This window comes from Miniopterus schreibersii (assembly GCF_964146895.1).
Source record: "Miniopterus schreibersii genome assembly, chromosome: 15".
Taxonomy (NCBI): Eukaryota; Metazoa; Chordata; class Mammalia; order Chiroptera; family Miniopteridae; genus Miniopterus; species Miniopterus schreibersii.
The window spans coordinates 23,429,215-23,441,885 of record NC_138115.1 but is presented as its reverse complement, the minus strand read 5'-3'; the positions used below and the strand labels follow the sequence as shown (position 1 = coordinate 23,441,885).

General features: G+C 38.8%; 1 protein-coding gene across 5 annotated transcripts in view; it reads left to right on the top strand.

Moving 5' to 3' along the window:
• Positions 1-11,837, top strand: part of TMCC1 (transmembrane and coiled-coil domain family 1) — a 158,472-nt gene extending 146,635 nt beyond the window's left edge. For all 5 annotated transcript variants that reach the window (XM_081160045.1, XM_081160047.1, XM_081160048.1 and 2 more), the window contains 2 exons: positions 1,338-1,473; positions 7,811-11,837. In XM_081160045.1, the coding sequence (XP_081016171.1) occupies positions 1,338-1,473; positions 7,811-8,125 (451 nt within the window). In that variant the 3' untranslated portion in view covers positions 8,126-11,837. The remainder of the gene's footprint in view (positions 1-1,337; positions 1,474-7,810) is intronic.
• The last annotated feature ends 834 nt before the right edge of the window (positions 11,838-12,671 follow it).

The following is a 12,671-nucleotide window of genomic DNA, read 5'->3' as shown; positions in this document are numbered from 1 at the left end:
ACCCACCCCAGTCTGTCCTTGTCACCTCTACCGTATCTCCTATTTTCCTAACACGTGGTATTCACCATGCCACCCTATCCCCCTCCAGCAGTCTGCATTGGACCTATCTACTGTCTATTCCAGAATCCCAGCTCACCCACCTACCTTTTAAGACCAAATTTCCCTTTTTTTCTTCAACATAGATCCACTATTCCAGTTATCCTCATACATTTCTACCTCTTGTCCTTTGCCCATGTTCTTTTCTACCTGGAATCTCTAAACTTGTCCTTTAAACCTGTTCCAGTCCTGTTGGTCCTTAGATGCCCTACCCAGGTTCCATCTTTATGTAGAATAAACTTTCTTATATGTAGTCCTAAGTGCCAGAGATACAAGGTAAATTAAAATTATCCCTGCTCCCAAAGAACCTCATCTGTCTTCATTTTCCCTCAGCTGTAGTCACACAGGCCTGCGTTCTGCTCCTCAAACCTGCCAGGCTTGTTTCACATCTTGAGACCTTTATACTTGCTGTTCCACCTGCTTTAAGATGCCCTCTGCCATCTCTACAGCACTTATTCTTATCGCCATTCAAGTTTCAGTTCTCACTGTTGAACAGGGAAGAGGCCTTCCCTGACTACTGCAGCTTAACCAGCCACCAGGCACTCTGCCACATACCCCTGGTGACCTTACTTGATTCACTATCCATCTCTGCAAGTCATCGTGGTTTTTCTGCCTCTCCCACATCTCTTCCCACTTTAGAACGTAAACTCCTAAGGGCAGGGTTTCTATCTTGTTACTACAGTATTCCGAGTACTTTGAACATACCTGACACACAGCAGGCTTTCAGTAAATATTTGTTGACAGATGTCCCAGACACTGTGCTTGACCATGGGGCTCTGAATCATGAACATCCAGGTGAATGACATGTCCAGTGTCAGAATAAGCTACTGGTGACTGCTTGGTCAGTTTCCATTTATGGGCTATTTATGTGCTATTTATCTTTTGATGAGACTTGCTTAATTGTACTCTAGTTTTTGCCTCTCCCATATGCTGCTCAGAACAGAATATGAGCTGCCTCATTTATTATAGGTATGCTCAAAGCTGACCAGGGCTGCTGGCATCACTGCAAATACTGTGTGTGAAGAAGGTAGAAGAGCGGTGTTGCCACTGTGATATGGCCTTGTGATAAGCTGCCCATTCCAGGGACATGCTGTACCCAGGAGGATGCCCTGTTACCAGGACACTCAATTTCTTTGTGCTTCTATTTTCTTCCTTTGCAGAATGAGTTTGGGGCATTGGATGTGAATAATACCAGGAAAATACAGAATGCCTAAATTTTAACTTCCCCCTCCCCTTCTTAGATGTGAACGATTAGAAGAACAACTAAATGACCTAACAGAGCTCCACCAGAATGAAATCTTGAACTTGAAGCAGGAATTGGCCAGCATGGAAGAGAAAATTGCATATCAATCGTATGAACGGGCCCGGGACATCCAGGTTAGCATGAAGGATCCAGGTGTAAAAGTAAAAGATTAAAAGAAAGTAGATTGGTTGTTGAGAAGGGCTAGGGGGTAGTAGACTTGGGTGGATTGTTGTTTAATGGGTGCAGAGTTTCAGTTTTACAAGATGAAAAGAACTATAATGTGGATGGGGGTGATGGTTGTACAGCAGTATGAATGTATTTAATACCACTGCACTTTACACTTAAAAATGGTTAAAATGATAAATTTTGTTATGTGTATTTTACCATAATAATTTTAAAAAAAAAAAGGAATGAAGTACTGATAATTTTACAACTTGGAGGAATCTGAAAAACATTGTGTTCAGTGAAAGAAACCAACCACAAAAGGCCACATATTATATGATTCCATTTATATGAAATGTCCAAAGTAGGCCAATCTATGGAGACAGAAACTAGATTAGTGGTTGCCTGAAGCTGTGGGAAAGGGGAACGGGGAGTGATAGCTAAGGAGTAGGAGGTTTCTTTTTGGGATGATGAGAATGTTCTGGAATTTTTATAGTAGTGACGGTTGCACAGCATTGTGAGTTTACTAAATGTCATTAAATTGTACACTTTAAAATGGTAAATTTTATGTCATGTGTATTGTACCACCACAAAAAGAAGTTTAGGGGGAAAAAATAGGGAGGGTAGAGTATCAAAAGAAGCCATTACCAACTGTAATATACCTGCTCTTCAAATGAGGTGCATTTCTCAAAAATCTATACCATTTGGAGGTGGTACGCTTATTTGGGTTCTTAGGAAATGTTTCTAAGGATCGCAGTAGTCTTAATCTATGGAAAACCACAAGCATTAAATCTCTTAGTTACTGCTTCAAGAGCTGTGCTGACAAGTCTCATGGCCATCTTGCCGATCTTCTTCTATGGCAAAGGGGGCTTTCAGTCCTAGCTGCCAAGTCAAAACCTTTTACAGGCATATTGCCAGGCAATTTGCAAGAATACCACAAGGCAGTACTATGTTCAAGGCTAGTCAGTAGCCTTCTAGTTTATTTTGTGGGAAAATAGAATATTTAACTTTTGCTTATCCAAGTTGGGAGGTGTTTCTAAGGGAACAGTTGGTGATATCATATGAAGGCATCTTGAAATTAGTCTTAGAGAAAGTCCAGGAAACTTGTTGTATTACAGTACCTAAAAGAATCAATAAAATGTCTACATTATTTGCCTAGCTACCATTTTCTCCAGACTCCTGGAATTCTGTTTATTTTTTAGTTTTTTCCCCCCAAGATCATAGTGGACTAGGAAGAATCCATTATCTGTCCATTCTCCAGCTAGCTTCAGTCTGAAGTTGCCTGGCCTTCACTTCAAATCCTAGTAAACCAGGACCCATAGAAACCAAGATCCGAAAAACCTAGGGTTCTACCACTGCTGAACTTTGGAGGATATCTGACCATAGCTAAGGGAATAGGTTCTGTCCCCTGAGTGTTATGGTAAATTTCATAGAAGTTCATGGGTGAAGGTCATGGCCTTAAGAGGAGAAGATCTCTTGTAATGTTTGGTCTAGTATTTGAGCATAGTGTCCTCTTTACAGAGATCAATCAACCTTAAAAAGGGGAGTGTACTTAAAAGACAGTGCAGAGAGCCTTTTTCACTGATGTCAAGGATTTACTTGACTTAAAAAAACACACCAGGTAGGGTGTATCTCCATTGTTAAAGTGGAAGCATTGGAAAGAACCTAAATCTCTTCAATATGGAACTGGCTGACATATTTATACTATAAAATTACTATGTAGCAGTTAAAAAGAATGAGGTGGATCTCTGTGTATTGACATGGAGAGATCGCCAAGACTCTATTGAGTGAAAAAGGCAAGTTGTGAACCAGTTCCTATATTAAGATAGAAAATGAAAAAATAATTCCATACATTTCCCTAGACACATATATGTATATACTTAAACATAGGTGAAAGGATAAACACAAACTAAACTGGCAGTGTTACTTCAAGGGCAGGGGCTGGAATTGAAAATATTAAGAGAGAGTATGTGTCCTAAGTGAAATTTTTTATGCTGAACAAGTAGATGTGTCTTGTGCAACTTAAATTAATAATTTTTAAATGAAAAAGAGACAAAATTATATATTTGAGATGTTGTCAATGAAATGTTCGGCCAAATCTAATTGTAGCCACTGCTGCTTGTGAGCCATCCCACAGGAGTGCAGTGGAGGACAGTTTAGGTGAATAATGATCTGGACTCCTTTGGTCACTTTGTCTTTGACCCCCCTTTACCCTCTTTGACCTCCCCCCACCCCCTCCTCTCTGGTAACCCCCATTTTGTTGTCTGTATCTGTGAGTTTGTTTTGTTTTTCTTTTTGTTTGTTTGCTTTTTGTTTTATATCCCACATATGAATGAAATTATATGGTTCTTGTTCTTTTCTGTCGGAGTTATTTTACTTAGACTAAGACTTTCAAGATCTATCCATCTTGTCATAAATGGCAATATTTCATCTTTTATTAGCTGAGTAGTAGTATTTCATTGTATGTATATACTCCATATCTTCTTTATTCAGTCATCTGTCAGACACTTGTGTTGTTTGCATGTCTCATCTATTGTAAATAATGCTGCAGTGAACATAGGGGTCTTTACAGCTTTACAAATAAGTGTTTTCAAATTTTTCGAGTAGATACCCAGAAGAGGGATTGCTAGGTCATATGGAACCTCCATACTGTATTCCATAGTGGCTGCACCAGTTTACATTCCTACCAGCAGCGTATGAGAGTTCCCTCTTCACATCCTTTCCAACATTTATTTCTTGTCTTATTGATAATAGCCTTTCCAACAGGTGTGAGATGGTACCTCGTTATAGTTTTGATTTGCATTTCCTTATAGCTAGTGATGTTGAGCATTTTTTCATATATCTGATGGTCATCTGTACATCTTCCTTAGGAAAATGTCTCTTCAGGTCCTGTGCCCATTACTTAATTGGATTGTTCGTTTTTTTTCTTGTTGAGTTGTTCTTTGTATATTTTGGATTTTATCCCCATATCAAAGGTATACTTTGCAAATATCTTCTCCCATTTGGTTGGTTGCCTTTTTGTTTTGTTAGTGGTTTCTTTTGCTTTGCAGAAGCTTTTAGTTTGATGTAGTCCCATTCATTTATTTTTGCTTTTACTTCCCTTGCCTTTGGTGTGAAGTTCACAAACGCTCCTCTGAAATCAAGATCCCAAAGTTTAATATCTATGTTTTCTTCTATGTATCTTATTGTTTCAGGTCTTATATTCAAGCCTGTAATCTACATTGAGTTCATTTTTGTGTATGGTGTCAGATAGCAGTCTAGTTTCATTCTTTTGCATGGGACTTCCGAGTTTTCCCAGCACTATTGAAGACTTTCCTTTCTCCATTGTATGTTTTTGGCTTCTTTGTTGAAAATTAGTTGCCTATATATGTGTGGGTTTATCTCTGGGCTTTCAATTCTGTTCCATTTGTCTGTGTGTTGATTACCATAGTTTTATAGTATAGTTTGAAGTCAGGCAATATGATACCTGTAGCTTTGTTCTTTTTTTTCCAAGATTGCTTTGGCTATTTGGGGTCTTATGTGATTCCATACAATTTGAGGATTTTTTTTGTTTTATTTCTATGAGAAGTGCCACTGGGATTATGATAGGGATTACATTAAATCTATAGATTGCTTTAGATAATAAGGTCATTTTGACAGTTAATTCTTCCAATCCATGAACACAGTTTATCTTTCCATTTCTCTGTCTTCTTCAATTTCTTTCAACAATGTCTTAGAGTTTTCACTGTACAGGTCCTTCACTACTATTGTTACGCTTTATCCTTTTTGTTGGAATTGTAAATGGAATTTTTTTCATTTCTCTTTCTGATACTTTGTAACTTCACTGTATTTATTGTTTCTAATAGTTTTATCATGGAATCTTTAGGATTTTCTATATAGAGAATCATGTCATCTGCAGATAATGACAGTTTTACTTCTTCATTCCCAATTTGGATGCCTTTTATTTTTTCTCTTGCCTGATTGCTCTGGCCAGGACTTCCAGTACTATATGGAATAGCAGTGGTGAGAGTGGGTATCCTTGTCTTGTTCCTGATCCTAGAGGAAAAGTTTTTCACCACTGAGTATGATGTTAGCTGAGGATTTGCTGTATATGGCCTTTATTGTATTGAGGTACTTTTCTTCTATACCTATTGTATTAAGTATTTTATCATAAATGGATGTTGTATTTTGTCAGATACTTTTTCTGCATCTATTGATAGGATCATATGATTTTTATCTTTTATTTAGTTACTTTGGCGTATTGATTGATTTGTGTACATTGAACCATCCTTGCATCCCTGGAATGAACCCCACTTGATCATGATGTTTTATCTTTTTAATGTATCATTGTTTTCAGTTTGCTAGTATTTTGTTTAGGATTTTTACATCTGTGTTCATCAGAGATATTGGCCTGTAATTTTCATTTTTTGTGTTGTTCTTGTCTGGTTTTGGTATCAGGGTAATGTTGGTCTTGTAAAATGAGTTAGGAAGTATTCCCTCCTTTCAATTATTTGAAAGAGTGTGAGAATGATGAGAATGATAGGTATTAAATCGTCTTTGAATGTTTGGTGGAATTCACCAGTGAATCCATCTGGTCTTGGACTTTTGTTTTTTGGGAGCTTTTAATGACAGTTTCAGTTTTCTTACTAGGGATCAGACTCTAGGTTTTCCAGTTTTCATGTCTCAGTCTAGGAAGGTTATATATTTCTAAGAATTAGGCTGTTTTTTCTAGGTTATCAAATCTGGTGGCATATAGCCTTTCATAGTATTCTTGTATAATCCTTTGTATTTCTCTGGTGTTCATTTTAACATCTCTTTTGTTTTTGATTTTATTTATTTGAGCCTTTTTCTCATTTTTCCTTAGCAAGTCTAGCCAGAAGTTTGTCAGTTTTATTTCTTATCAAAGGGCCACCTCTTTGCTTCATTTCTACTTTGACCCACCCCAATAGTTGTTCAACAGCATGTCGTTTTATCTTCACATATTCATGTTTTTACCAGCTTTCTTCTTGTAGTTAATTTCCAATTTCATACCATTGTGATCAGATAATATGCTTTGGTATGATTTCTGTCTTCTAAAATTTATTGAGACTGGTTTTGTGCTACAACATGGTTTATCCTTGAGAATGTTTCATGTGCACTTGAGAAGAATGTAGAGTCTGTCATTTTGGGATGGAAATTTATATAAATATCAAATATGTCCTTTATCCTAACGTGTCATTTAAGGTTGATATTTCCTTGTTGACCTTCTATTTGGATGATCTACCCATTGCTGTCAATGGGGTATTCAGGTCCCCTACTATAATTGTTTTTTGTCAGTTTCTCCCTTAACTGTTTAATGTATTTTGGTGCTCCCAGGTTAGGTACATATATATTGATAAGTGTTATGTCTGTTGATGAATTGTTCCCCTTATTATTATAAAATGTCCATCTTTGTCTCTTGTTATTAACCTTTTTTATCTGGAAATCTATTTTGTCTGATGTAAGTATGGCTACACCCACTTTTCTCTGAATGCTGTTTGCTTGGAGTATTGTCTTCCACTCCTTTGTTTAAGCCTATGTTTGTCTTTGTACCTGAGATAGGTCTCCTGAGGGAACATATAGTTGGGTCTTGTTTTTTAATCCATCCTGCTACTCTGTGCCTTTTGATTAGTAAGTTTCATCTATTTATATTTGGGGTGATTATTGATATATGAGGACTTACTACCGCCATTTTATCTTTTGTTTTCTGGTTGCTCTGTCTCTCCGTTGTTTCTTTTTCTTTGTGTTTCTGTCTGCTGTTTTAGTTTGATAGTTTTCTATGACTTTTTCCTTCTGTTTCCTTTTTTTATGTCACATGTCTCAGCTCTAGGGTTTTTTTGTATGTGTAGTTACTGTTAGGTTTATATAAAAAAAAGTATCATACGTACAATACTCCTTTTTATTCTGATTGCATCTTATCTCTAGTTGCCTGTGCACATTCAGTCCCTTTTTTTTATCCTCACCCGAGGATATGTTTATTTTTTAAATATGTCTTTATTGATTTCAGAGAGAGGAAGGGAGAGGGAGAGAGAGATAGAAACATCAATGATGAGAGTCACTGATCGGCTGCCTCCTGCTGGGGATCGAGCCCACAACCTGGGCATGTGCCCTGACTGGGAATCGAACCTCGATCTCGATCATAGGTCGATGTTCAACTGCTGAGCCACGCCATGATGCTGTGGTCACTCTCTAGAATATTTAAAATCATTGGCATAACTCAAGATGCATCTGGCTTGCCCAAGGGGCAAGTCAGTTACTTAGATTACTTGTGAGCAAAAGGCTTAACTACTTATTCCCTGTTCTGGCCCACAGGAGGCCCTGGAGGCGTGCCAGACCCGCATCTCCAAGATGGAGCTGCAGCAGCAGCAGCAGCAGGTGGTACAGCTAGAAGGGCTGGAGAATGCCACTGCCCGGAACCTTCTGGGCAAACTCATCAACATTCTTCTGGCTGTCATGGCAGTTCTTTTGGTCTTTGTCTCCACAGTAGCTAACTGCGTCGTTCCTCTTATGAAGACTCGCAACAGGACGTTCAGCACTTTATTTCTTGTGGTTTTCATTGCCTTTCTCTGGAAGCACTGGGATGCCCTCTTCAGCTATGTGGAACGGTTCTTTTCATCCCCTAGATGATGCTGGCAAAAGAAGGCAGTGCTCCCCTACCCTCTGGCGAGTGCATGCAGCAACGAATTAGACAGCAACTTACCTACTCTGAAGTTTTCTACAACAACAAGAGTTGAGTGAATCTGTTTACATTTAGAATAATGTTTTTTTCTTCAAGAGACGCAATTGCAATAGTATTTTTTAGATTTTATCCAAGAAGTTTTTTGGGCAAAAATCTTGGATCATTTTTATGTAGCATGATTTTCCTTGGGATGCAAATCTTAAACAGTCCTTTAACATGAACCAACAATCTGGAGCACACTGAAGGGCATCTATATTGTGGCTTGAAGGACTACACTAAAACCCACTAAAAAGATGCGAAAACCTGATTAGGGAAACCAGTTAAACCTAACACCCTGCCTTGTCTGGGTTCACCGCCTCTCCCCCTCCCAGACTAACTTTACTGTGAAATCCTACCACATTCCATGTCTGAATTTTTAGATTCAGGGTGGATTTTTCTTGTCCGTGAAAGAACACATGGATCTCCCTGGCTTTCTCACCCAAGTTGGCCACTCATGCTAATGCTGGAAGTATGATCGCTTTTGAACCTGGTCCCTTAACTTTTGATAGGATACAAGTGTGAGAGCATCATGCCCCACAGGATCACTGCACAGTCCTGCTACAGTATTTTGAAGTAGCCCTCCAAATACTTAATTTTAAGCAAAATCCCATGGCCGCACTTTTAAGTTCTTTTTTAAAAAACATCTGTGCATAGTCACCAATTTAAAAAAAACAAAAAACCCAAACAGCATACTTGAAGAATGTAATACTCAAACTCTCAGTGCTTCCTTATGGTTTCTAATAGGATTTTTATTGTTATTATTATTGGGTGGTTTTTTTTGAAAGGGTTGGGAGGGTCTTTTACTTTTCCTTTGAAATAAAGAAGTGATGCTTTTAAATGAAGAAATGTGTGGATATTTAAGTGTGCTGCTCCCTGTTGTCTTGAAATAGTTTGAGTAAAGGAAGACCTGCTATAAATGCTGCCCTCTGACACCCTTGTTTTGTGATGCAGCTTAAACTCCCTCATCTGGCTGCTGCTGCTGCTTTTTGGTGTTTGCTGCCCCCCACCACCACCACCACTTCATGGGCTTGGCTTGGTTGGAGAGGAAAGGGGGTATGCAGGGAGAAGCTGTTTCCACAAACAAGCATGATAAGATAGAGATTTTTTGCCCCAAGAAAATGTTCACTGAGTGACTTTGGGCTGAGGCTGTCTTTAGGAAAAATTGAGACTATGAGAGGCATAAATAATTCCTTGTTTTTTCCTTAATTTATTTTTTAACACCCCGTAATTACTGAAACCAAAGTGATTTTGAATCTTCTGTCTGCATTTTGGCCTCCGCATCCTTAATTTCAAAGCTTTATTTTATCTGCCTGAGAGAATTGACTGAAGGTGATTCTCCCTGAAGAGCAGAGAAGGAGATATCAGGTTAGTACCCACATTTGGGTTATAAAATGTTGTCAGCTTCCTATTCATATAGACCAACTTATTAACATAACTATGCTCAGTGGACTTTTATAGACTGTTTAGAAAAATGGACTGAGACTTCTTCCCCATCTTATAACCAGACCCATCATCTTGACGGAACTTGGGCTTTTAGAGCTTATCTAGAAAGCTTGGCTAATGTTTTCATTTTGAATCACAAAAATGTTGTTCCCTCTTAGCCTCAGCTCTGTGCAACCAAGTAATAAGCAAGGGGCACATGATGTGCCCCCAAAAGAAAACATGCTTTGCCTGTTTCCCCCACCCTGGGAAATTCCTTTGAAACTAGATTAGCATTGCCTTGTCTGTCTGAGAGCATGGTTTACATGACAGCTCCAGCCTCTTATGGCTTTGGCAGGCTGGCCTTCTCAGAGTCAGCATGTTGTTACCATAATCATTTTGATATTTTTAACTCAGGTACCCCAATCTTCATTCTATCCACAGATTATTGTAGCACACCTGTTAGCTCTGTTGACCTCTCAGAATTAGTGCCCAGAGCAGGGACCAGGGTTGAGTCGTTTTGTTTTTTTTAATCACAGGGGTGATTTTTCTTTAAAAAAATAATTGGAACCAATTCATGTTCAGGCCAAAAACAAATTGTTCCCAAGCCTATGTATTTAAAATGTTAACTTTGTCTAAAAATATTGCAGTGATTTTAGACAGGAGTGCCAAAGGATACCATGACCTAGTTGAACTAGCACAGTTTGTCCTTTCTGCTTTAGCTTAAGGCTCAGAGTAGAGAGTCCCACAAAGTTATTGAATAGATGCTGTAGCCACAGTCCTCTAGTTTTTCTGAGATGGAACCTTTGAGTCCCCTAAACTTTGCAGAGGCTACTAAGTTTTGTAGGTGCTGGAAGCCACTGTGATAGATGAATTGAAATTGTTCCTTTTGCCCTGGGATGGTTTCTATCTAAGGAATGTTTTCACCTCTGGAAAGCCCCCTAAGCTCCCAGCCAAACATGCCTGTGCTAACTTTCCATCTTCTCTCAAGCTGTCTTAGGAAGGAACTTCAGGCTGGGTCAGGCACAGTAATGGCCTTCTAGCTCTCGTCTCTTGATTTTCACCAGGCCCAGCAGTTGTCTGCATTTAATGCTATTTGTAACTATGCATCTGGTTTGATGCCTTTCCCCATTTTCTGCTCCCCATACCTATTACTTTGAGTTTCTTTGCATTATGACTGTTCTTGTATTCTCTTGTCTGTTCAAAGCTCTTCTGTAACCTCGCTCTAATGGTTTAACAATTGTTCTGTGGGTAGAAAATTCCCATCATTTTAATGCTTCTTCTCTTTTAAAGACTACATGCATTCCCTTTGAAATGGAGCATTCCTGGGTTACTTGTTAGTGATGGTGCCTGAGTCTGGCTGTGGTAGCCTGGGTGATCTGTTCAGGTTATAGAATGACTAATATTTTACCTTTTTTATGATAATTGAAGGACATGTCTGTCTGCTCCAATTTCAGTTCCTTGGTATATATACTCAGTGCATCCTAGCAAGGAAGGCTTTCTACTCCACTGGCTTCTTAAGCAAAAGTAGGTTAAATTTTACACTTCACTGATGGGGGCTCTCTCTTGCCCCTGAAGCCCCTGTACCCATTTGAGGCAAAAATCTGATGCCAAGAAAAATACTGGAATTAAGCCTTCCTCGCTAGCCATGTCCTAACAATGAGCATATTTTCATGTGGTTTTCACTGCATTTGGTTTTGTTTCTAATTTCATATTCCTTTGAGGTACAGTCAGATGAAATGCTGAATTCTGAGTGAGTTCCAGTACAGAGCTGCCTTTCAGCTTTGGAAAATATGCATCCAAAACAAAACCAAATATTATAGTCAACAAATTCACAAAGGCAAAATTATGGTTCCCACCCCCAAATGAGACTGGGGATTTTGAATGTGGCTCTAAGAGTTAACATTTCTGTCTGTGTGTTATGTATGCTAGGTGATACTCCCAGTAGGACTGACTACTAGACTGTAAGTGTGTTTTATCAAAGTGTGTAAGAATAAAAACTCGCACGAATTGAAAAGTAAAGAAATGACACTTGTGAACGTGTGAACGTTAACACTGTAGTTGATAGATCTTAAGCTGCTAATTGTTGAGAGAGAATTACATTCATGTTTTGTCTGGTTGCTGCACATTCTCAGCAGCACTTTTACTGTACATACAAATTGAAATAAAGACCTCAGCTATTAACGAGGTGGTTGGACTCGGGTTTGTTTTGCTCTTTATTTTTGCATATTCGGTTTCCAGTGACAAGTTTGTCAGTCTGAAAACTTTCCACTAGTTAGTGCATTAGAACCTCTTATGTGTGTGTGTGTGTGTGTGTGTGTGTGTGTGTGTGTTCTGCTTGTGTGAGTATGTGCATGCACATGTGTATGTTTACCCAGTATCTTGAAACTATAACTGATAGTGGGTGGCTATCACTGTCTCCCTGGATTTTACACACATCACTTCAGATGTGGCACTTTGCCATAATTCCTTTAGACTGATAAGTAAGTCTACCTTTTAATCCTTTGAAGGGAGTTCTTTAGAGGCAGTACTCCCCAGTTCAACATCTGAAGACCCCACAGTGGGTATAATAATTCCTGTCCATTCTTACAAGGCTTCATTAATAAACAAATGTTAAGTGGGTGTATAAACATACTTTGTAAACATTTAACATTTGGAGTTCTATATACATGTAAGGGGTAATCTAGCCTAATTCCATTGATGGTTTTGTTGTAGAGGTAGTAATTTCTACTGCAGCTTTTCCTTGATGATCTCAGGGAGGCCTCTGGAAATCCAGAAGCTTAATCTTGCCTTTGTCAGGGTACCAAGCAGGGACCTGATATCCTAGACCTTCACAGCCCCAATCTGCATTTCAAGATATTTGGGGCCATACTCCTGGCTTAGTAGCTCTGTGCCTCCTACCACATCTATAAACTAGGAATATTACACCCATCTTGATCCTACCTAGTAAATGTTGTGAAAATAAGAGAGGCTTCTTGAGAAAGCTTTTAAAATTGCTGTGAGAATGCCCTTAAGCGTCTTGAAATAGATGTGCAG